The 26,330-nt window shown below is 35.8% G+C and overlaps 2 protein-coding genes across 3 annotated transcripts in view; both read left to right on the top strand.

Annotated features, from left to right (window-relative positions):
* Positions 1-22,767, top strand: part of Tre1 (Trapped in endoderm 1) — a 34,380-nt gene extending 11,613 nt beyond the window's left edge. Inside the window, exons 2-6 of one of the 2 annotated variants that reach the window (XM_073091471.1) lie at positions 4,190-4,322; positions 4,837-4,950; positions 13,087-13,189; positions 19,495-19,697; positions 20,657-22,767. In XM_073091471.1, coding sequence (XP_072947572.1) covers positions 4,190-4,322; positions 4,837-4,950; positions 13,087-13,189; positions 19,495-19,697; positions 20,657-21,035 — 932 coding nt within the window. In that variant the 3' untranslated portion in view covers positions 21,036-22,767. Of the gene's footprint in view, positions 1-4,189; positions 4,323-4,836; positions 4,951-13,086; positions 13,190-19,494; positions 19,710-20,656 lie in introns of both variants that reach the window. The other variant, XM_073091470.1, reaches the window with a different exon arrangement.
* Positions 22,768-23,698: 931 nt separating this feature from the next.
* On the top strand, positions 23,699-26,068 carry ATPsynD (ATP synthase, subunit D). The gene is made up of 3 exons (XM_073091356.1): positions 23,699-23,896; positions 24,751-24,969; positions 25,710-26,068. Exons 1-3 carry the CDS (start codon positions 23,775-23,777, stop codon positions 25,894-25,896), a joined length of 528 nt encoding a protein of 175 aa, XP_072947457.1. The 5' UTR covers positions 23,699-23,774; the 3' UTR covers positions 25,897-26,068.
* The last annotated feature ends 262 nt before the right edge of the window (positions 26,069-26,330 follow it).

The raw sequence follows: 26,330 nt of genomic DNA, 5'->3' as shown, positions 1-26,330 counted from the left end.
GATAACAAATGCCAAACCTACAGCTGAAGCAGCTGCAATAAGGTCTATTTCTCAATGGAAGATTTTCTACCACATTAGGCAATGCCTGGAGAGACTGGAGTTTTAGGTAACTTCGATTGCATTATAAAACTACATAAAAAGCTTGTAAAATCTTATAGCACCGTCTCCTGTCTCCTATGGAAAAATTGCACCGCTGCCCTATTCTGGATTGGTGATAGACAAACTTACAAAAAACATTCTAAGACAATTTCTGTCAGCAAAAATATATGTATAAATTGCTTGCTGGGTTGCTTGCAAACATCTTATTGTAGATTGTACCCTCTACTACACCTTTGATAGAATAAACTGATATCTGATAGATAGTTAATTTAAAAAGTGTGTTTCAATTTTTAAATATTCACAGATCTCTTTATTCATCGCTTTCAATTTGAAGTAAAGAATGGTGCTAATCAAATAGCTATAAACTTTTCCTCGTAGGTTAAAAAATACTTATTTACCATACAAAGTTAAATTTATGTTCATTTCATCCTGACGTCTTTCATTAGTGATATGGACAATGGACATGTAATATTTATTAATACGTATGTATGAAATTTATTACATTTTTATCTTAATAAATTATTTGAGTTCATCTGCCAGGAAGTAATAAATCGATACGACCAGTCACTGGTGTAACTTTGTAACAGTAACAGCCCTTGGCACGGCAATAAAACTGCGAGTGACTTATATATAGTCCGCGCCAAACTGCTAGTCCGCTCTGAAGTTGTTGCGAGGAGGTGTAGTCACACAATTTGCTATGGCGACGCGATTCATTTCTATGTTCAGAGCGGACTAGCAGTTATACGCGGACTATACGACTATACTTAATAGGTACTCATTTCTGTTTCACAGACTAAATCAAAATATTTACAATCGCTCTAATTTTACACAGATAGTTAAATGCCTGATAGTCTGTAATTCTATCCGTTATTGATGTGTCGACATGAAATCAATGTGAACCATATAATATTACAAATATTATATTTTTAACGATACGGCCCGGCCATAAGGCGTAATCTACCAAATATTAAAACGTTACACATTAGAGATTTATCAGCCCAGTTTCAGATTACAAATTAGCTATTTCTCAAACTCAGTTGGTAAATTAGGAAACGAATAGACATCATTTCAGTAAATTAAAAAACTTACTTAGCTATATTTAAATTGACAAAAAATACTTAAGTTAGTAAAAATTAAAACACGTCTCCCTGTGTTTGCTCTACAAAATATAACATGCTACACAATGGCATTGGCATACGTACCTAGGTATATACATTGTTGAGTATAATGTACATACATAGGTACGTATTATAATATGAGTATTATCATATATATAAAATTCTCGTGTCACAATGTAACTAACATTGAAACGGCTTTACCGATTCACCAAATTTTATATGCATATTCAGTAGGTCTGAGAATCGGCTACTATCTATTTTTCAAACCCCTAAGTGATAAGGGTTGTTCACCCTTAACATTTTTTTTATTTATATGGCAACACGTCTGCCGGGTCAGATAGTAATAAATATAATTTTCATGACTATCATTTCGAAATTATTTTGAAAATATACTTATACAGCTAAAACAACCTAAAGTAAGACTAAATTCCTGTATTCCACATAAAGGCAGCACACACTAGCTTATAATATTTTTATCGGCCTGAATACATAATTCCAGTTTAACAGCCGGATGCAGTGCGCAGTGTGACGTGTGCTCTATCGTTTCTCGCTAAAGTATTCCCATTTGATTACGTTCGATTGCTTTTTGTTATTTGCGTAATCTTCCCCACTACTTTATTATTCGATAAAACATATGGGAACACTGCACAGATCTAGGATTCGTTGTTAAATATAGGTAATAAATATGTGTAACGTTTTTAATTTAGTACTTAGACACATTGAAATATTTTAATTTACTTTTTAAAGGATTTGCTTGGTTATACTTCTGGTTAACTCAATCCCTTGCTTAAACGTTCCTATAATCCGCGCCAAACTTCTTGTCCGCTCAGAAGTTGGTGTGCGCAGGTTTAGTTAGCATATACTCCGTAACGTAAGGGCACACTAACGCAGATATGTACCCGTGGACGAGAGCGGGTAGCGAACGGGTGCCGTGAGGGTCCTGCGCTGTCTTCAACCCGCTAATATCTGAAATTTGCTATTGTGACGTGACTCGTTTCTATATTCGGAGCGGACTAGCAGTTTGGCGCGGACTATACGTTCCTAAAGTTTTAGACTCACTTATACCTCAGGAGAAGCAAAACATCAGTGCCTGACCACAGGACCACTCGAATCCTATTTGAGTATGATTAATATCCATGTGCAGTGATTCCTTACCACTGAATAACGCAGCTTTGTTTTCTAGTTCAAGTTCATGAAAAAAAATATTTAAGAAAAGATGACGAAAAAGATGAAAAGATCTTAATCTCCACGAATGACAATGCATCTGTAATGACGACTTTAGGTTTGCAGTGGAACCCTTGTTTTATATGGAGTTGGGCGGCGTGGTCGTTTCCTACTTCAATGTTATAAAAAGATTTGCTGTGGCCTGTCTGTTTCAAACTTAGAAACTGATAAATAGATGATTATGAGTATTAGATTATCTGTAGTTAGATAAAACAGATAATAAACAGATCCCATAGTTTATAGACTACACTACTACACAATATCGATCGTTGCAATTCAGTCACAATGAGTCATAACATCACTCCGGAATATAACCCCCAACGGACAGTTTACTTTACACGTTGGGGTCATTTGCACCCCCGCTCATCCCGAGGGATGCACTGGCCGAACGAATTGACAGCTTGATTGATTAGCGCCGCCACACGATAAGCTAGGGTTGTGCGCCTTGCAATTTTATTTTGTTTAATGTCATGTTTATTTAATATTTGCTTTGTTAGCCGCAAATGAAGGTTGTCATCATCAACCAGTTAGTGTCCCACTGTTGGGCACGGGTCTTCACTCAATTGAGAGGAATTTAAGTCATTATCTGACTTTGAAAACTTCTATTTACATACAACATATTTAGATTGTAAAAATTAGATTAGATTTTAATATGTTGATTAACTAGATCCTAATAATACTATTTAAAGATTAAATTAGACTTAGTTAACCTTGGTTAAATTATTATCTTCCAGCTATACTTTGCTTTAACAGCATATTTATTTTCGTCCTTTTGGAGAACAGTGGACTATGGTGTATATCAGGCCCCGTTTATGTCTACACATTGAACCACAACATTACGTATCAGAAAACGCTCCAATATAATGAACCTTTACACCTAATCAACATATAGAAACATAATTACAAATCGAGCGGAACCGTGTGCAGAGGCTCGTATTAAATACAATTAGCGTTGGCACGGAACTATCCGGTGGTCTAAAATTGCGTATCGATTTAATTCGGCCGAGTGGGGGCACTTGACGGAATTAATCGGGAGTCCGGCGCCATTTTGTAATGTCTGCCCTATTGTTTTTCTTCCATAGTAATCATCAACCGCTGGGTACGATCTTAGAAGAGAAAAATATAAAAAAGAAGGAACAGGATTTTAACCGAAACTATTAACCACTCCTTAGGACTTAGATGGTCGCTTTTTATGGAAGAAGGTGGTTCGACCTTTGTGGTTCGATTCCGGTGGCACTACCGCCACACCTATTTCTGCCTAATAACAGCAGTGTTAGGCGCTGCTGTGTTCCGCTTCACAAAGTTGTGGTAAACACACTTATCAGAGGCATTTTAGCTTAGTCCTCAGCCACGCGTCTGCGGATAACCTCTTATAGGAATCTAATCTTATCTAGGGTTAATTACAAGTGTCCATGAGCGGCAGTAACCACTTCCATTAGTTGAACTGCATGCTTGTCTGCTACTCTTATATTAAAAAGAGCCCGACCACCTGAAAATTCTCTAACGAATTGAATAAGCTTGGACCTATCAAATTGTGAAAAAGACCACGCCTCCCTTGGTTCCACTCCCACTAATGCTTATGATTTACATCGCATGAGGTCGAGTTACGATCCGGTATTAGTTTAAGAGAAAATATTGTAACTGACAATTTGTAAGTGTCGCCGTTGGCCTATACAAAATAAATATTTATTTTATTTAATTTCATTACATAAGTATAATACCGTACTTGACCAATACACTTGTTACAGGTAACCTGGTCACGACAGTGGCGCTGCTGATGCACCCGAAGCTGCGCGGCCACGTGACCACGATGTTCGTGCTCTCGCTCTGCGTGTCCGACCTGCTGTTTTGCAGCATCAACCTGCCGCTCACTGCCACCAGGTAAACTACTTTGGACTAATAACTCTCCTTGTAGATCCTAAAGATGCGTTCTACACTCATGATGCCTCACTAAAAGTCCATAGGTTTCACCGACACGCCCGAACCCATAACAGAAATGTATTCATCATATCTGCTTAGGTGTAGAAGCCCGTATCTTCTGTGTGTCGGATAGTATAGTGGTCGTTACGCCCCACAGATGGTACAATTAACTGCCTGCTGTTGTTACAGCAAAGGGCGGCTCAGGTTAGCGACTAATTCCGGAGGTTTTCAAGTCAATAAAATCTCTGACAAGAGGTAAAGTTCAATAGTCAGCAACTTAATGTATCGTTAGAATCTCCGTCCATGCCACTCTGGTCGCGCTTGTCGTATTTATGGTCGATTAGAAAGAAAGAAAGAAAGAAACATTTATTCGGATAATTACAGATGTCTTTTGGCGACCACTCCATAATTATCAAGTAGGTTACATAATTTCTGGATTTTAATATGTATATGACATTTAATTTATCAACTACAGGTACATAAAAGAACAATGGACACTAGGGCCACAACTGTGCCAGATGTTTGCATTCGTCTTCTACGGGAACGAAGCTGTGTCGCTGTTGTCTATGGTCGCTATCACGATCAACAGGTCAGTGAATTTTATTTCTTATCTTGTTTTGTCTATGATACGTTATTTTTAATAATATAGTTAAGAAAATAAGCAATGTAAGTATTTAAAATGTTGCCGATTTTTTTATAAAGTGAATACAAATTAATGCAAAGGATAAAGAATGTGAAAATTAAAAAAAAGGGTTTTAAGCAGCAGAAAGTTAATCGTAGTGATTTTCATTAACAAATATTTTCTTTAAGTTTATTTAGGTATAGGTATATATTTCTTTGCGGTGTTCGTACCTTGGCCCTAAAACTAGACCGCAAAACGTTTAAGTTACATCTAGATATATATGGCCATGTAACCGATAATAGTTTCAAGTTACCTATTTTTGTCTCGGTTATTACTGTAACCGTTTTCTAGGAATTTGATAACGGTTATCGCTGCTTATTCGTAGTATTTCGTCGGTTTTCAATAATAATTAATCTATTTGCTACTAATTAAACTATTTTATAAGAAAAAAAAATAGTAAGGAAGTACCTACAATTAGTATTACAACATTAGTAATAGTAGTTTTATGTGTTGTTGTGCTCTGGTTTGAAGGATATGGGAACAGAGACATAATTCCTCAGGGATAGCAAAACATCTATGGTCGACCTCAGGCGATCGGCTGCCATAGATAAGTATAGATATCTCACCGCCTTGTAATTGAGAAAGCCATTAAATGGCTTAAATGGCTGACAATTCTGTCAGCCATTTAATGGCTCTCATGGTGTAATTGACGCGGAACAATGCCGACATGCGCAGTTATGTAGTGCAAAAACACGAAATCGAAGAAAAAGTGCGGAGATATATCGTTTCATACGTCAATGATCTAAAAACTACATTTTTTTTAATATTTTTCAAACACGAAAATAGATGACAGTGACAATTTCAATCGTCAAAACTGGTTACATTTTTTGTTAGGAGTGAGTAATATTTACTAATCTATGTCGGCTGTACGCTCGTTTTCTAGGTCTATAAAAAACGAAAATTTAAGAATACAGTCAAATATTTTTATTATCGGTGAAACTCTGATTTTCTGCATTAGCAAACATTTAAAATTAGTAATAAGCTATGTAGTAACACTATTAACAAACAAGATTGTTAATTAACTAGGATGTTTTTGTTATTTCATTAATGACGTAAAAACTAAATCTCCATATATCAAATCATAAAACTCAAAAGTTCTAAAAAAAACTTTGAAAGCCCAATGACACGCGGCAATAAAGATGTCAGTTTGAAAAGAAGTTGGATTACGTTCCGCTCTCCCATACAACCCGGAAGGAATAAAAAAGATAAAAGCTATATACGCAATAACGTACAAGAGCAAGAGCTTAGCTAGGGTTGCCACCAATATCACACTTCTATACAATTAAATAAAATTGTCACTTAAGTTTTGACGTTTGTAATTTCAATATTGTATTTATAAATAACATTGAAAGTGTACAGGGTAGATACTCATAATTTTTTTCTTTCTGCGCCTCTACGTGTTTGTCTGTTCGTCTGTCTGTCTTTATGTATCCAAGGGTATCCCGGGATATCATCTTACTGCCCTAAAACTAAAACCCTCTTAGTGGCTAGTGATAGTATTAAGCGAAACCAAAAATCATTTAAGTAATCAATTTCTATCTGGAGAAGTTTCAAAGTAAACAATGTTTTCTACTAACAAGCGTTTAATGTCACCTTTTTACTTATTGAGCGGCTTTTTTTCAAATAACTCTGGCAGCCCTTATGCCAGCATTTAGGGGTGCACCATAAAATAAAGCAAGACGTGGGAAGTGTCGAGTTTTATCCACTTACCCGTTACGCGTCACGCACTCGGCTTAGTGCTGGCGCGAGTACTCCGCCGAAATAAATCACGAGCCGCGAACTGAGTGATAGCTGATGGACATTTGTTACATAAAATATTTTATTACGAACACGTCATAATGTTTACGTCTCGGAATTTTGTATTTATCTGTGCAACTTGGTTCGTTAAAATTGTATTCCAAAATACTCATATAGGTAGTATCGCTATTTTGTCTATAGAGGTACTTTTCCGAGGCGTTCCAACTTAGTCCTCAGGGGTAGCGGCGCATCTGTGGCCGACCTCAGGTAGGAATATCTATCTGGGGTTGATTTCCATGGGCGGCAGTAGCCACTTAACTCGGGTGAATTGCATGCTCGTTTGCTACTCTTACATTATAAAAAAAAATCTTTAATACGATTATGTAAACGGAAATGTAACCTGTAAAGTCTAGTGCATCTAGAAATCTAACCAAAATAATAAAGCGGTTATGAGGATATATTTTAGAGAAAAACAAAAAAGTATTTTGTATGTTTTGACGTCTTAAAAGCTACGAAAATAATATTATTTCGAAAAAATAGGCACTTTAATTTTATGTATTTGTACAGTTGTTTTGATTTGGGTGTGAAGAAAGCACATTTCGAACGCACTATTAAGTAGTAAAAACAAAAAGTTTCCGGCGTAACCCGTGGCCGACATCGCCTAATGTGAATATTACGAAAATAATTTATAGCGGCGTAAATAATGCGTGTGGTGTGTTACTTTCCACATAAAATAACACTTCAGGCTTGTAAAACGTTGTAATAGATGTTGCTTTGATGTTCCGTAGAATTAAAGTGAAACTTTTTCTTGGGACTTAACACCAAAATGATATATTGACTTTTTATAATTAAGACTGAAATAAGAAGATATTTTCGGAGATTAATTCGCTTTTATTTTATCGTTTTTTCCGTATCGGTTTGAAACGGCAGTAATTTAGTGTTAATTAGTATATCAATAAACGTATTATTGACGGTTCTAACGTATTTAGATTACCTACAATATCTTTATGTACGAGACATTCTAGCCAGATACTATATTTCAGTACTCCACACGAATATTTTTTGCTTTATAATAGTTTTCGAGTTTTGCTTTACTGTAATTCAGACGTACCTACTTGTATCGCAGGTGTACCAATTTTCAATGATGGATTTCATAATCAATTACCGATCTCGAATATGACGAGCTATTCACTAAATGTCATCTGAATCCCAAAAAAACATACTAAATAACAAATGAGGGTAGTGAATATTGGGCATATGTCGTGACAAATTGAGTGTTAAATACATATTTATACTTTAACCACAAGTAATTTATATGCATGAGGCATACATTTAAAGCGCAAGATTACACTCAGTGTAACCAGATGGTAACGTTTCAATTTATTCTTAAGTGGTTCTTTGTGGCCACAGTAGCGTTAGGGTAGTTAACATAGAGATTTAAGTGGTTATACTTAACAATACTTGCCGGAGAACGGTTTAACTGAAATAGTATGACGTGTCGATTACCTAATATAAATTTGTTACTGTTGTTAAAATTGTGGGAAAGGATTTAGTTTACGTCCTTTGTCACAAGTTTAATCTTTCTTTTAGCTTTAGATTTTAGTCTCCCTTAGAATAAAGTAAATAGAAAAGTCTATTTTGAGATCAGTTTATAATATCGAAGGTTATAGAATCCGACAAAATGCTTAAAACGAATAAATAATCGAATACTGTAAGCATAGACTGAAAGTTGAAACTATTAAAAGACAGATTTTCATAATCATAAATCACGTAACACACGTAAATTATTCGTAAATCCTGTGGATGTAAAGTAGCTAGCAAATATTTATGTAACTATTAGATCTTATTAAGTTGGTATTATACCTACTTACCTACCACGGTTCCACGGATTCGTCAAATATTATTGTAATAGATAATAACTACGTATTTCCCATATGTAATGAACGTAAATATACCTATATACCATAGTCAGTAATTAAATATTAATAAAAGTTAAATATTGACATTTGAATTAGTGAATTTACATAACTAAAAGTTATTCATTACGATGGCAAATACTTATAACCTGGTTCAGTTGTAACTGTATTCCAAATTGGTGCCATTTTTTAACTCTCTCTCACTTTCTATGTGTAAGGCAGAAATATTCACCAAACGAGGGCCAAATACCGACAATTGCGTGTGTCTACGTTTAATTTAGGTGTAATTAAACTTTCCGCCAAAACGATTAAAACCTGACATACCTACATACTTTTAAATGACAATACAAAGTAACTGACGCATACCATACAGCCATTATCATAGACAACGTTGATTGCTTCATTATTCGAAATCGCTGTCTTCAGAATAATCAACATTCTGCCTTTACGCTACATTTTTTCTTAATTATCTGTGTAAAGTGATACTTATTTAAGAAATTGTGTTTAAAAACGTTAATACTGTGTTGTACGATCACGTGTGCTTACGAGAGCATAGATATTGTTGATCATTATATTGTTTATCAACTTTCTAGTAATTTATCTTGCACTTTACAAGCATTTTACAAAGTTAATTGTGTTTCATTCCGTTGTTATAGCACCAATTGCAACTTACTTTTTCTCTAAAAGCAAATAACACAGTAAAATAAGTCTGACGAGTGAAGAAATCCAAACGTACCAAAATTTATTTTTTTCATCAAAAAAATTTGTTTAAATTAAAAAAAATAATAATATTTATGGAATTAAAGTAACAAATGAACATCTTATGAATAAAATGAATATAATAATGAATATGAATGACTAGCAGTTTTACGCGGATTATACAATACCGACAATGTCAGAAAATAAAAAACGTAACTGTATCAATGAGCTACTATAAAACCTCAAAGCGTAGCCGCGGCTCGCACTTGACCTTCTTCTTCGATCGAAAGATCTTCGTTCTTTCGGGATCGTTTTACGCGTGTAAAATTTAATCTGTTATGAACTGCGTTTAATGTGCGGTACATGTTATGAGACTACTGCGTTTTTCAATTATTTTTTTTCAGTTAAACACTTTTGGCGTGTTAACATTATAGATTAGTAAAGATTACTCGCACCTAACAAGAAAATGTAACAATCAACTGTCACTGTCAATTATTTTCGTGTTTCAAAAATATTAAAAAAAATAGTTTTTAGATCGTTTACGAATGAAACGAAATTTCTTCGCACTTTTCTATTCTTCTTCATTTCATGACTTAACTGCGCATGTCGGCCTTATTCCGCGTAAATTACACCATGACAGCCATTAAACGGCTGACAGAATCGTCAGCTGTTTAAGTCATTTAATGGCTTCCTTAATTACAAGGCGGTGAGATATCTATACTTATCTATGGTTAACATAAGAATAAATATAGTTTTAGCAAGTAATGAAAATATCGCGCGCCGTTCACGGATGTTGCGTAGATATACTAAACCGATGCTTTTAAAGTTAGCTTTTATAAGAAACCTAATGGATATTCAACGTAATTTTAAATCATATAACTTTATTATAGAAAAAATATATTAATGATAATGTTTTAAATTTTAATCGAACTACATAAAAGTATTTAAAAAGTCGCGCTGACAATCTGTATCATATACGGTTTATTATTATGTATCTGTTGCACCTAAAAACATTTATATTTCAAAAATGATCCAAGTAATGGGACAGAAACTCACTGAGATTAAATAGTTACCAATCCCAAAAACGAGAGGGTTCTTATGTGAAACAACTTAGCTTCGGCTTTTTATGTGCAATAACTGAGTTTCATTTGCCTGTCTTACTTCGAACGCTTACTTAATACTGTCTTTTTAGCCGACTTCCCAAACAAAAGTTATCTATTCGTCGCGTATATATTTTTATATCTTTACTTTTGGGTCATTTCCAAGAATCACTACAGCAACTCAGAAATAAGTCGTCCTCAAAGGGTTCTACCTTCATCAAGTGATCTTTAATCCCATATGGGTGATTGTGCAATAAGCCCTCGTGGCTTGCGGCCATAAAAACGCCATTGATGGTCGGGTCAGTAGCCGCCGCACAAGGCACCCACTGTACGTCGCAATCACTTTTATTTTGTGATCAGCTTTTTAGCTGCACCGCGTTTATTAAGCCATTTTAACGTGGTACCTAGAACTTTTTTTATATAATAGGTATAGAAGTACCAGGCAAGCATGTAGTCCATCTGATGATAAGTGGCTATTGCCGCCCATGGACATCTATAATCGACCCCAGATAGGATTAGATATTGCTACCTGAGGTCGGTCAAACATGCGCCCTACCCCCTGAGGACTAAGCTGGAACGCCTCGGAAAACCTTGTCTCCATTACCCTTCAAACCAGAACGCAGCAGCGCTTAACACTGTTGTTAGGTATTAGTCAGAAATAGGTGTGGTGGTGATATCGCCTTAAACACTTCATAGTTCAAATGGCGAGATACCACTACCATGTCAGTCCATGTCTATATTAAGCTAGCAGATAATAGCGGTGTAAATTAGAAATTGGTAAAGAGAAACATCGTCAAGGTACCTTGACCATGTAGGTACAATCCCTATATGGACGTCCCTTCTTGGCGTCAAGTTCTCAAAAGTAAATATTCTTATTTAGGCAGCGTTCTGGAATTAATTAGTGTTTTTTTTGGCGGATAATCTGACGTTGTCTACTAGCTATATCTATTTTTCAAAAAAGTCAATTCGCCAATATTGAATATTTTTTAAAGAAAGCATGAAAGATCAGAAGTACAATGCACATTTTAGGTACCAAGAGGTACAGATAAAATTACAATAGGTACAGTGCATACGGTAATTTGTACATGGACAACATAGATTAGTAAAGATACTTCGCCGTCTTGAAATTGAATGAAGCCACAAACGGCTTATTAGTAAGTTCTTTTTTTGAATTCTTGACAGATAAAAACATTTTTAGAGAAAATTTACGAAAAATAACTAATACTGCGTAATTTACATAAGGAATAGATAATTATTTCAAATATTTTTGGGACATTTTAGCACGGAGACGTGGCAAAACTTTTTTACGCAACTATTTCAATTCTCAAAACTGGGTACATTTTCTTGTTAGGAGTGAGTAATCTTTACTAATCTATGATGGACAATAATACAATACAAACATAACAACATAACATAAAAATAAAAGCGTGGTAATGAGCTGTTGTAACATGTGAGCCCTGTCACAAAGCGCCCACTGTTCGGGAAGAAATTGCTGTTTTATTTTGCGATCTCCCCTCAGCTCTCAGCGGTGTTAAGAACGTCTGTCCGTCTGTTACACACTTCCAGTCGCAGTTACAAATAAATGAATTGAATAATAAATCTATCATCTTTTAGTGACACATTAGCTGGTGAAGTTTAGTTTTTTTTAGTTCTACGAATGATTAAATGGTTTTGATGTAGGATTCAGTATGTTAATTAATGCTTTTATATGCCTTAAAGTTAAGAAATGTTCTGAAAGGTATGTGAAGGGTAATATTCTGCACTTGGGTAGTGTGCTGGACTATGTCTAAAACCCCTTTCATTCTCAAAAGTAACTTGTTCTAAACAGTAGGCCAGTAGATAAAAGATTGTCAATAACGACCACATACTCAAAAAATCACCTCCCTTCTGGAGCAATATGATTAACGACTAAATTAAAGTAAAAAATGCGAACGCAAGTGGTGTCGCCACACTATCTTATCGGACAAACAAGCGCTTTCCCACGGATAGCGCTGAGTGGTTTTTAAGCGCGCGATAACGCGCCACTATTAACTCTTTATTAAATCACTTCACGGCGTTTTAAGTCAATGAACTGTCTAAAAATATTGAGGAGACTAAAATATATATTTTGTTTTATAGATTATTGATAATTATAATATGTATTTGTACTTAAAGCTGTAGTTAAGCTTTCTTAAAATATCGCCATTTCTTACACACTTATATATGTTGTTTATGTGAGTTTATACATGTTCATTACCAGTGGGTGGCCAACAAGCTGATTTGCTACTCGTATACCTAAATAATATGAAATTTCGGTCCATTATTCATGTTTGAAAGATGGTAGAGCCAGTACCCATATTTAAACTAATATGTACCACAGCCACATCCATTTCTAGCGTGGGGTAGTTCCGCATGTCGGTGGAAAGACTTACATATGAAACGCCCATCTGAGTTCCGCATCGGAAGTGACAACGCATGTATGAACGACTTCAGGTAGAACCAATCTTATACGGAATTGGTCATAGATTTCCATAGATAGCAGTTACCACTATAAGTTGAGCTTTATGCTCTTTTACTATTTCAATTTAAAAAAAAAATGTATATTGTTCCAGGTACACACTGATAGCGTACTACGACATGTATTCGCAGATCTACACCACCACCAAGATCTGGATACAGCTGCTGCTCATATGGCTCGTGTCCTTCGGCCTCATGGTGAGTTGCCACTCGTTCCCTACTGTAAATAATATCTCTGAGAACCTTTCTTCACTTATAAATCACGCTAGGATTTCCTGTCGTAAGTTCCACAGGTAACTTCCATAGATAATAAAAGGTGTGTATCCACAAAGATGAGTAGGTATAACTACTCAGACTTGGTTAGACTTTAAACAGAAATCTTAATTCACCATCTGATGTAAACATGCTTGAAATTGTAACTCGGAACCCTTTGCCTATCAGACTGGTATGATGATCGCTATTCGTCTCATCATCTGTCAATCATCTCAACCGATTATCGTCCCACTGCTGGGCACGGGTCTCCTCTCAGAATGAGAAGGATTAGGCCATAGTCCACCGCGCTGGCCAAGTGCGTATTGGTAGACTTCACATACCTTAAAAAACTTGTTTTCTTTTTTAAGATTTCTCAGGTATGCAGATTTCCTTGCAATGGTTTCCGTCACCGTTTAAGCAAGTTGTCATTAAGTTCTAATACGCACATAACTGAAAAATTGGAGGTGCGTGCCTGGGATTTGAACCTCGGACCCCTCGATCAGGAGGCAGTTTCTTAACCACTAGGCTATCACTGATTTCACTGCTTGCATCTGTCATAATTTCAAAATAAATGCGATTTTAAAAATCATAAAAAGTTAAATAAGAAGTATTCTGTTTCTAGTTCTAAGCAGTTCAATTATTTGATTTATTTCATGAGACTAAACTCTGAAAATAAACTAACGTTCAATCGGCAAACCTGTCGAAATTCAATCCCGCGATTATTAGGATCTATCTCGAAGCTTTGAACCTTTGTGTTATTTAAACAGAATCGCTGATAACCGTGGAATTACTACTTAGTTGAAATAAACCATTCAAAGGGTATTATCCATTTCCTAGAATCGCATAAACGAAACACCCACTCACGCTTCTGATGTAGGCCGTGGGTGCCCATGATTTTTGTCCCTGTAGTACCGGGACCAGAATAGGGCTACAGTATTCCCTGCCTGTCGTAAGAGACGACTAAAAAGGGGCTTGCGGGAGTTGCGGGCGGCAAGAGTTGGAGCTCGAACCGTCCAGCAAGCGACCCCGGGAAGGACGGCGATTTGCGTGGTCGAATATCGCTGTAATCACCAGGGGATGTGAGAAGAGGGTAAATTGCTCCCCCCAGGGCGGAACCCGATGGAAGGGCATCGCGTTAGGAGGACTCCGGTTGTGTTCCATTGGAGATCCCAGAGTTCTCCAACAAACACTGAGGACGGCCACCGGGGGGTAAAAATCCCACATAACCCGGCGTCACTCCCATGGCGTCGGATACCTTTTGAAGGTTTCCCCCTCGTCAACAAAAAAAAAAGGATGCCCATGATTTTACCGCAGTGGAAATATGTAAAAACTTCTTTAGCGGCGTTATGCACTTTTTGTGATTGTAAAAAATGTTAAACTCGCGTCATGAAACGTTACCTGATCGAAAATTCGTAAGTCAAGATCTCATCCGGTGTCGGCATAGATAAAATATGTCAATGGGTGTCAGTTTCAATTTTTATTTATTATATTTTATTATTCAGGCTAGGTTTCGAAAGTTCTCTCTGCCGGCACTCCCGGAGTGCAACCTGTTGATATTTTATGAAATAGAATTGGCTAGCAAACATGCAGCGACTAATTTGTGTTATCTGAAATCTGGTTTCAATGCCAGATAGGTTTAAAATACTAAAATTCTATCCGAGGTAGGATACGAATTTTTAAAATAATATTTTCTCGGTCTGTATAATATCTATCATCTGGGTTAAGGTTCCACAAAACTTTTTTGTCTAGAATATTTTTAGGGTTCTTGCCAAATACTAAACTCTACCCTAAACTATGCATAATACATATTTAATGTAAAATAATACGAAAAATAATACAATCACTTACACTAGAAAAAACCTCCAACTAGCGCCATACGACGCGACCAGCATCGATTATTAATAACACCAAAAATAACAATAATGAGCTTATCAACAATCTGTAATTTATAATGTGGGCGTGTAGGAAATCCTACAAACCGTTGTACAAGGGTAAACCCTACTCATGGTTATGCGGCTCACGACTGGCGCTAGGATCACGAGGATAGGGATGTAACGATATATCGGAAACAAAATATCGATATTTATACTAATACGGTAACCATAGCCGATATAATAGTACGTCATCGAAAAATAATTTTAGCCGATAATTCATATAAACCATAACCAATACTATAATCGAAAGGAAAAAATGAAATATCGGTATAGATTTTTTAAATATTTTATTATTATAGTAATATGCACGTCTAATATTATATATGCACGTCTAAGCGCAAAAGCGCTTGTCAAAACTGATAAAATCTTTAAATATTTTCGGCATAATAATAAGAACAAGATCGCGTTTAAATTTACGATATTATCGGTGTATCGATATTTTAGACCTTTGAAATAAATATCGTTATTTTTATCCATCATTTTAGGAACTTGGTACATCCCTAGCTAGGATCACGAGGAAGCCGAATTTAGGCCGATGCACTTCCACGCCAACACTAATACGTGTTTAATTGTTCCGAATTAGTGGGCATCCGTCGTTCACTGGTACAAACTTTATCGCTATGTAATAGTGGATTTGTTTTAAATAGTCTCGCATTTTTGATACGAGAAAACAGCCGCTTTTTTAGCAAATTTTATAAAAAAAAAACATAAAATAAAATATTTTTTAGCGAATTTTAGCAAAAAAAGTTGTTATTTTAAGCCCATCCAATAATAATGAGGTGACTTCTCATTATTGCTTATAGACATCTCGAAAATTCTTAAAAAGGGTTGATGAGTCTAGTCTGAGATCCCTCTCTGAGAGACCTCTGAGGACTAAGCTGGAATGTTTCATGTCTTTCTCCCTTATTACCTACATCTACAAAAAAAGAACGCAGCATGACTTTACAGCAAAAGTGCCGATGCCACCGGAGTTAAAAACAATTATTCCTTAAAAAATAATAAAAGGCATACATACATACACACAACACACATCCTGACTTAGAAAAACCTAGTATATTAAGCTTAGTTCGTCTTTTATTTTGACCTAGAAAAAGAACCCACTAGTGTCCCATGGATCACCAGTAAAATTAGTAGCTTAACGACACCCGCTAACTCTTATGACATGAAACTATTTTACTAATAAACATCTCGTCCGGTTTATTTCCTAATTTCTGTTAATAATTGCGTTCATTACATGTGGGTGTTACTTTAAAACTATTTCAATTGTTCCCGACGCTAAACGCACTGTAATGGTCGCCATTGAATAAGTTAATACAGACGGTCCATTACATTCATTAAGAGGATATTACCACGCTTTATATTATTAGCTTGACCTGTATCACAGTATAATATTTGTACTTTGCCTGTATGTATGTAACGGAATGTTTGAACTCGATTTTTAACCACTTGGAACGGTCCGATTAATTTAAAATGTTGAATAATTATCAACAACCGATGACAATACACGATTTTAATAATTTTATCCCATTCTCGTCATCAGGATCTACACTATAATATATTTTTTAAATTATTTTATAATAAGACATTCGTCCAAAAATATAATTATATTTCTATTCAAGCAGTAAGTTTTAATGCCACTATGTTTTGGTATTAATGCATGAAATAGCTATATGTTCCCTGCTTCTTAAGCCACAGTATATTGATAATTTATTATTTTAAGCATTAGAAAATAAAGAGGGTCGATGTTTAGGCAGTTTAGGCAGTTTAGGCACTAAAGACCAACTGTTTTCTCACCCTTCTATCACTTTTATTAACACTGGTGTTGGTTTATTACCTGCATCATTTATTATTCAAGTAGCGAGCATAGTTTAATGACTGCTGTGTTAACAGGAATAATGGAGGACGTAATGGCCACTACCAAATTTAAATTTATGGGTAACACCCACTGAGAACTGAATTTTATAGTTCAGCTCGAATTGAAATTAATTAAAGTGTAAATATTCATAGAAAGGTTTATTGACTGTGTTGTTTAAAACTGTGTAGTTTCTCTTGTGATTTTGCATTTCACGGGACATACAAGGGTAAAAGCAAAATTCATATATTCCTGCTTGATAATAAGTTAATTTAATAAAATTATAAGACGACTCGCAAAGGGGCAGTCACTGTATAAGTAGATCTCACACGCAGTGGGATTCAGGTTCAATCCCGAGCCAGACAGACATCTAAATTTATTTAAGGAAGAGAAGCTAGTACCATATAGCCCATGTCATGGTAAGAATTCAATGCCTCCCTAATCAATATTAAGAGACTTTGCGAACATACAATACTAAATAATCTATATAATACTAATAAAAATATGATACTAATTAAATTAAAAATTAACTAATATTAAAAAAATAAATTAAACTTATAAGATAAAGATATCGTCCAAAACTCCAACTTGTGGCATAGTGCCCAGAACGCTGGCAGCGTTGCCTCGCTGTATAGCGAGGCTATTTTTTTGGGCAAAATAGCTGCCAGCCCTCTGGTCACCCGAAGCGAGGATAAGCCGATGGGACAACTCTTTCATGAAAAATTTCATGTCAGCCGACCACGGACCCAACGTCTCAATTGCAAGCGCCGCAAACTCATAATCTTTTATAATAGTAGCATATTTGCGGCGCTTGAGAAACTGAGCGCGGTTGGCTGCTGCCCCAACACTACTGCAGGTGTCATGTATGTAGGTTGGGGCTAGAGTGTCCACGCATGTAACATCCCACACCAGGGCGCGACCCAATTTCCACGGCACAAGAGTCGCACCATCAGGTCTCTTGCCGTCGTCTCTGCACAAACCACTCGGTTCTAATGAGGCTGGAACGGAGACGGTGACAAGAGCTCTGCGGATTAAGTCGTTTAATGTGCCGTGTCTATATAAACGGCCAGCGCTTCTGGAGCAGGACAGACCATGTCGGCCTTTCTTATCCACGCTTCGGCCACATGGGCAATGATGAGGTTCGCAAATCTTGGCACCAAGCCGGAGACCCACTGAAATTCTCAGTGTCGAATCATCCAGAATGGTGCCAAGATTTCGCGAGGGAAGTGCGTGCAACCAGTGGCCTGAGTCTTCTCCGGAAACAGCCAAAAGTCTTGCTCGCTCCGTATCGTCTGCACAATGTTCAAGGAGACAGGCAAACGTGGATGAAATACCTGGCAAGTCCCAAGCTTTTTGTTGAGAAACATCATCCACGGGAATACTTTCCAAAGGAAATGCGACCCCCCAAGCTTCCACGGCCTCACCCAAGCTCGCCACCCGAACATCAGCTAGGCTTATGTTTAAAATTTCGCTGATGAGGGATAACGAGCTGTGAGTGGAAGCCAAAAAAGCCGGCAGGGCCACACTTGCTGTGGATCGTATTCCTAACCCTCCAAATTTAATTGGAAGGCAAGCCTGTCGCCAAGATCCATCATCTAAATTCAAATTTAAAATTTTCGTGACGCACTGTTTTAAAGCATTATCTATAAAATTTGTAACTGAAGGGAATTTCCAAACAGGACAACAACGGAGCAAGTAAAGAAATTTGGGTGTAAAAAGGCAGAGGCGAAGAATGTAGATAGCCAAGTGAGGTTTTATTTCAAAAAGACGTCCGGATGATTTGTTAAAAAGTTCTAATTTAGAATTTATTACAGACGTTACTGCATCCTCGAATAATGGAGCTCCTAATAATGTAAGATTTTGACTAGATTTTATCGAAATATTTGGTGTTAATGATTTGAATTTTGCTACTATGTCTGAAAAATGATCTGGAGTTACATCATTTGAAATGAATAATTCACATTTAGAAAAAATTATTTTAAGACCTATTGATGCGAAACGATCGATAACTTGCTTGAAATCTTCAAATACTGTGGATGCAGTACCGCCTAGAGTGCCGTCATCAAGGTACCATACATTCAATTTAGAATTTAATTGATTAATAATGGGATTTATAGCTAAACTAAAAATGAATTTATTTTAAATGAAAATTAAAATATTATTTATACTTATTTTCTGTGTGTAGGTGTTTGTGTGCTCGTCTTTGTGTCAGTCCATGGCACCCACATCGCAGGAAAAAATCTAGTATCAAGTTATCGGTGTAGAAATTTAGCAGAAATTTATTTATTACTTATATTTTTTGATCTTTAAAAAGTTTACTTATTTATTTTTATAACAGAATAATAACAAAAATACTACCCTAGTAATGTAACATTAAACTAGAAGTAAATAAAACTAAATTCAAAATATTATATAGTATTATTATTATTATTATTTAGTATTTATTTTGTGGTTATCACAACCAGGTACCACCACTCCTCGGCATCTGGGGCCAGCTGGGTCTCGACAAGAACACGTTCTCTTGCACGATCCTCCCGAAGGAGGGTCACTCGCCGAAGAAGTACCTCTTCGTGTTCGGTTTCGCGATGCCGTGCGCGGTGATCATCGTGTCGTACTCGTGCATCTACTGGCGCGTGCGGGCCAGCAAGCGCAAGCTGGAGGGCCGCAGGTGTGTATGTGGGTGAGCATGACTTGTAGTATGCATGGATGTAGTAACTGTGTAGTAGTTTGTAAGTAGCCAGAAAATTTCGCATCTTGAGCATCCGAATAGTCAATTGTCACTTAATATTACAAATATAAATAGAATGCATTTATTTTTACATTTTTAATTCGTAAAAGTTGAACGTTTTAGAGCAAACGTAAAATCTCGTACTAAGGGTACTGTTTGGAGTAGTAGCAGTAGTTATGAGTTAGAATAGAGAGAGTTAGAACCTTCTGTAATTCGACTCCGGCGGCACCGCCGTCACACCTATCCCTGCCTAATAATACCATTGTGAAACGCTGCTGTGTTCTGGTTTGATGGGTGTGGTAAGGGAGACTTATCCGAGACGTTCCAGCTTAGTCCTCTGGGTTAGTAGCGCATCTGAGACCGCCCTCAGGTAGAAATCTAATCCTATCTGGGCTGATTACAGATGTCCATGAGCTGCAATAGCCACTTACCATCAGTTGGACTGCGTGCTCGTCTGCTACTGTTATATTATAAAAATGACTTTAACCATCCCTGACTTGTAGTATGCATGAATGTAGCAACAGTATAGTAATAGTATGTAGTACGAGTATAGATAAACTTTAGTCGTGCCGTGCGCAAGCCTTTGCAGCCAAATTTGACTGATGTAGCTACCTATGTGATATTAATTTGCACTGTATACCGTTATTAATTACCAATCTATCCAATGTTTTGCTTATTCAAGATTGAATGCCAAAATATTGCTACAAGAAATTGTAAATTTCTGTAAACTGATTTTTAAAAGTGAGCGTATGCACATAGACATCCTCTACTTTTATTTTATTTAAGCAAGCAAAAGAGTATGCTGTTTTTTAAACTTCACCAATTATTCCTACTCTCCTATGTATTTAAAAAGAATACAATTAGAATTAGGATTTCAACATCGCACTTATGTCTTCCAGCAAGCTGAGCGGCCAGACAGCCAAGGAGAAAGAAGAAGACTCCAGACTGACCACACTCATGCTGACCATCTTCCTGTGCTTCCTGGCGTGTTTCCTGCCGCTGATGATCATGAACGTGGCTGACGACGGCATCAGCTACCCCTGGCTCCATATCATCGCGTCCATCCTGGCCTGGGCCTCCAGCGTCATCAACCCTCTGATATACGCAGCCACGAACCGACAGTACAGAGCGGCGTATGGGAACCTGCTGAAGTTCTGCAAGAACAACCCAGTGACCAGACGGACTACATGGGGCAGTCGCACTGTCGGCCACTCCTCCAACTCGCCACATTACGTCGAAAAGCGAAATCCGCTTAAGGAGAAACCGACGAACTTATGAATGTCAGTTTTTAAGTTCTAGGCAAAACTAGAACGCATTAACTCGTGTAATACTAGACCATTCTAGAAATTTTGTAATTTATTATCCTTGGAGACTTTTTGAGGTGACCTTATCATGATTGTAAAATACACTAATTGATAAGTTTAAAGGAAAACACTATAACTTTTAATAGTAACTTTTAAGCAGAAGTTACCTACTCCAAAAATCCTGGAAAGTGCTAGAAACATTTTTATCTTTATTTGCAAACGTTTCAGTGGACAATTCTGATTTTTTAAAGTTAATAATACGACCCTAAGTGATTTTAATTTATCAATAAAAATAACCATTAAATCCGGCCACGAATCAAAGTTTGAACTCTTCCATAATCCGTGGTGTTGCCACGCCATGCGTCAATCATCTGATATTTAATTATAAAATATTCTTTATACCAAATATCGAAGCCTAGATATTTGTAAATAAGTGTTTATATTGTAAATAAATTTAGCGTACCGTTTTTATATGCACTAGTTGTAATTTTATACTGTATGTGTACCAATAATTCTACCAAAGCTATTTTATAAATATATATGTATTTTTATAAGGGATCAAAGGCAAAGTATATTTTAACGTTGTAAATATATTTTAGGAATACTATTTATAGTTTGCTTTTCAGCAATATGGCTATTAAGTTGTAAGTTTTTGCCGCTAGAGGCGCCACAACTCGATTTATCAAACCATACTGAGTTTATGTTTAGTTATGATTTTGCTTACTATTGGGAGAATGGCTATAAAACTTTATATTTTCAGATCAAATCGTGTTGTACACAGATAGTGTGAAACTATAGTGATTTCAAATATCTTTGTTCCCATAATATTTGAATTAACGCTAACCTTTTTAATGTGAAAGGGAAGTAGAGTTATTGAATAAAAATAAAAACTATTAATAAAAAGTATGATACATTCCGGTAGTATAATTACTAAATTGTGAGTTAGAGCTATCGTAAGACTATTTCACACCATCTTTTACTTATGTTATGTTATATTACTTATATTATTATGCTTTAGTTTTGTATTTAAAAAAATAAAGCCGCATTTTTGTAGCACAGCTGCTCTATAAATCAAAATGGGTATTTGACAATTATTTATTTACGAAAATATACAATTAATTTGCATTTATTATGTTAGTTAGTGTTTTAGTAACCACCAATACTCTTAATATGTTTTAATATAATAATGTATATTGTGTATGGTTATGTTATGGGACTTATTTGGAAGAAATAGTAAATTATATTTTAGTTTCACTCGTAATCTTAACCCACAGTGAGTACCGTCTTACTTGAATTATTTCAATATTAAAAATATTTTTTTTAATATTCGCCCTTTACATAATAAAATTGTATTTAATAATAAAATTAATACCTTCTGGCAGTTCGTGGACTTAGCTCACCCTGTTTATTCTGGTAGGGGAGTAGTATTGAGCAATGATGCAACAATAGGTATGTGTGGAATTATGACTTAAATGCATTTTAAGGCATTTATTAATTTAAGAATCCACCAATAATCGGTTACCTCTGTAAACCAATAGATTAATACCCTAATACACATAGTTTTGTCAAGACTGATACGAAAAAGTCAATTAGAATATAAATAATAATTATTTACGCTGAAATCACAGTATAACAATATTGTTTTAACTAAGTTTACTATAATTTATTTAAACCATTGTAAATCAAACCAAAGTAAATAAAATATATCCACATAACTTTTGTTTTAATTTAGAAAAAAGTTTAAATACTAATTTAAAATATAATAAGCGGATTCGTTTTTTTAAAACAAACCGCATTTAAATCAATCTCTACGATGTCAAGCATTTCGATGCAAGTGTTGACAAATTGCATGGCATGAAATTGGTCCCAAAAATATACTCGCAAATAGAAGTTGATGTATAACACAACAATACTTATTCTACAGTAGTTGTATTAACAAATAATACGCAATAATGTGAACAAGATCTGTCAGTTGGCGTACGGGAAATCTCTCAGACCAACAATGTGAACGAGCCCTATTGGTTTCAAACTGAGGTTACAAGACATGCCTTATTATATTTTTATTTTATATTCCTCGACATAAGATAGAATATTATAAGGATGTTGTTTATTATATATGTACGCTGCGTATTAAATCCGAACGACTTTCATGAAAAACAATAATACATAACAGTTTAAATTATTTTTATTTACTGGCAATAATTACAACAAAATTGAAGGACATAGTAATGGCTGATGATTGCAAATTAGACACCTAATGTAGCCAGTTTACAAGCATGGTGCCTAAATTAAGGCGAATATCTTTTTAGGGTATCAATAGTTTCAACAAACGCTTATTAACTAACGAGCGTTTTATAATATCTGTGTCGGAAGAACTATTACCTATTACCCCTTAACATAGTTTTAGTTTGATACCTTGTTTGAAGACTATTCAAACAGTATAGTAACCGATATAAGAAGTTATATTGCTTTTTAATATTAAAAATATACAAGTACATTTTGGATGCTTAAATTAATTATTTTTATGTTATTAAGTAAAATCAAAGAGCCCGCCCCACTATATTTTGGGGTTTTTGAAACGTATTTTACCATTAGGGGGAAATCAATGAACAGACCTGGCAATATTACACGTCAGATGTCAAAATTGTCATTGCGGTTTTGGTGGACCCTTGATCACTGACACGAACAGCGAATTGATAGAAATTATAGAATTATGGCGTCGAAAAGGATTGCCCAGAGTTCGATCAACTGGTCGGCGCTGGCCGAGAGAGTGCCAGCCGACCAGAAGGGAAGCCTCGCCGCTTTCAAAATCAAGTCCGATGGATACCTCCGAAGGTTAGTTTTTACATGGATGTTACATAATTTTTGACGTTCAGCTTACAATATTTCCAAAGTATTATTATAAATATCATAAAATACTCGATATTCAGAAATGTGGATATTAAATTGACAAATGTAACTCAACAAATAAGACTACAAATGTCAATTAAAATCTCATTTACAGTTATTTTTTCCAAACTTGTTCAAACGCACTGATATCTGTCGGACTTTTCATGAGAAAATAAGATGATCTATTGGAAGTTATATACATATTAAGATCTTTATGCATTTATCAATATTATTTCAAGTAAATTAGTAAAATTATTATAATGATATGAAATAAACAGACTATTCCACAGCTAGTTATGCCTGCAGTGTTAAGCACTGTTCTGTTCTGATTTGAAGAGTGCAGTAAAGGAAAAATACTATTTGTGGTGTTGCAATTTAGTCTTCAGAGGTAGCAACACTTCCATGTCTGACCTCCAGTATTCATTACATTATATTAATTATAAATCATCAATCATAGTTCATTATATCATCATCATCAACCCATTATCGTCCCACTGCTGGGCACGAGTCTCCTCTCAGAATGAAAAGGATTAGGCCACACCCTGCAAATCTCTCAGTTATGCAGGTTTCCTTATGATGTTTTTCTTCACCATTTAAGCAAATAATAATTAATTTCTAATACACACAAAATTTTTGAAAAAACCAGAGGTGCGTGCCTGGGATTTGAACCTCGGGCCCCTCGATCAAGAGTCCGGGTTTCTTAACCACTAGGCTATCACTGCATGTTCATTATATAAGTCTTTGTAATAGTTTGTGACTTCTACATTATAAGAAAATGATTAATTCAACATACATTTTAGAGTGTTGGCGAACCCACCCGAGCCACCAAAGATCAACTGGACCCTGTACAAGCAAACTGTGCCTATTCCCGGCATGGTGGACAGCTTCCAGAAGCAGTACGAGGCCCTAAAGATTCCCTACCCTGCGGACACGCTGACCTCCAAGATCGACGCACAGTGGGCCGAAGTGAAGAGAGCCATCGAGCAATTCATTCAAGAGTCCAATGCTAACATTGCAACGTAAGTTAAATAGTTTTTTAAGGTAGCAGAAACCTCTGTGGTTTGGCTGCGGAGTTGTCACATACACATACCTGTACAACTATTACAATATTAAAAGATTTCTGTGTGGTAAGTGACCCTTGAGGGTTTCCAGCAATCATAAGGTGTCCTCACCACACACTTTGAGAAAGTTTATATGGATGCTGGTGAATACACAACACCTTTATGAAAGCAGCCATTTTGGTATTATTTATAAAATTAAATTCTTCTGTAGATCGAATGAGAGCAATAGACAGAAAATTACCATACCAGTTGTTATAAAAAAGTTAAGAAAATCCCTCATTAAGAAAATCTCAATTTATTTCCTTAATAATTATTCATTGGTCTACTATTTCCTGGGTTTGATCTCTGACCAGTTAGATATTAAAATGGTCAAGTTAGATCTTTGTTCTTGTCTAGTGTTTGTTTGTGTATTTCTTTTTGGTTTGTGACACCCATATAGCAAAAGTATGTGGGACTATGAGTAAAATGAAATGAAATTATACCTCTACAGATTTTAACATCTCAACTTTGTGTTATTTATTAATATTTCTATGTACTGATGATCACAGACGTCAAGCCATATATTTAGAAAAAGTCTTTATGTATCACTTAGCTCGGCGAGAAATCTCCCTTTGAAAAAGTGAAAATAGACTAAAATATTATGTGTCATATCCGAATGATAATAATATAAACCACATCCTTAAACCTCATCATTACAGGTGTGAAAAGGAAATCCAGCATATCCAGGCTCAGCTGCCATATAGCCAAATGACCATGGAGGACTTCCGTGATGCTCACCCAGAACTGGCTCTCGACCCCATCAACAAGCCAACCTTCTGGCCACACAATCCTGAGGAGCAGATGGACTATGTGGACCCTGACAAGCCAGCTCAAGCTGCCCACTAAACAAATAGCTAATACGCTACATATGGCTGGCTTACAAAATACACTATCATCATTTGTATCCCAAACGCATAGTTTGTTGTTGTAATACGCCGTATACCGAGAGATAGTGTGGAAAATCAAATATCCAGTATAATTTATCATGTAGGAATAAATGTTCAATACAACATCTGAATTGTGTTTAAAAATAGATTCCCTAAACCACTTATAAAGTCCCATTGTCCAATTTCCAACTTTCTAATAGAAGATTATCTTGGTGCCTTTTACACTTACCACAGCACAATGCCATAATGACAAAATAACAACAATATGCTACAACTTTAATTTTCTGAAAAAAAATTGTATTACTTAATTTGTAATCTTAGACGTGGGCCTCATTCAACTTTCCACCTTAGGCCTCATTCAACATTTCCGCCCTGAGTCTCCAACAAAGTTAG

The sequence above is a fragment of the Epargyreus clarus genome, unplaced genomic scaffold (assembly GCF_041222505.1).
Source record: "Epargyreus clarus isolate Ecla_fem2 unplaced genomic scaffold, WU_Ecla_fem_2.2 ptg000034l, whole genome shotgun sequence".
Classification (NCBI taxonomy): Eukaryota; Metazoa; Arthropoda; class Insecta; order Lepidoptera; family Hesperiidae; genus Epargyreus; species Epargyreus clarus.
This window is presented reverse-complemented; position numbering and strand designations above follow the sequence as displayed.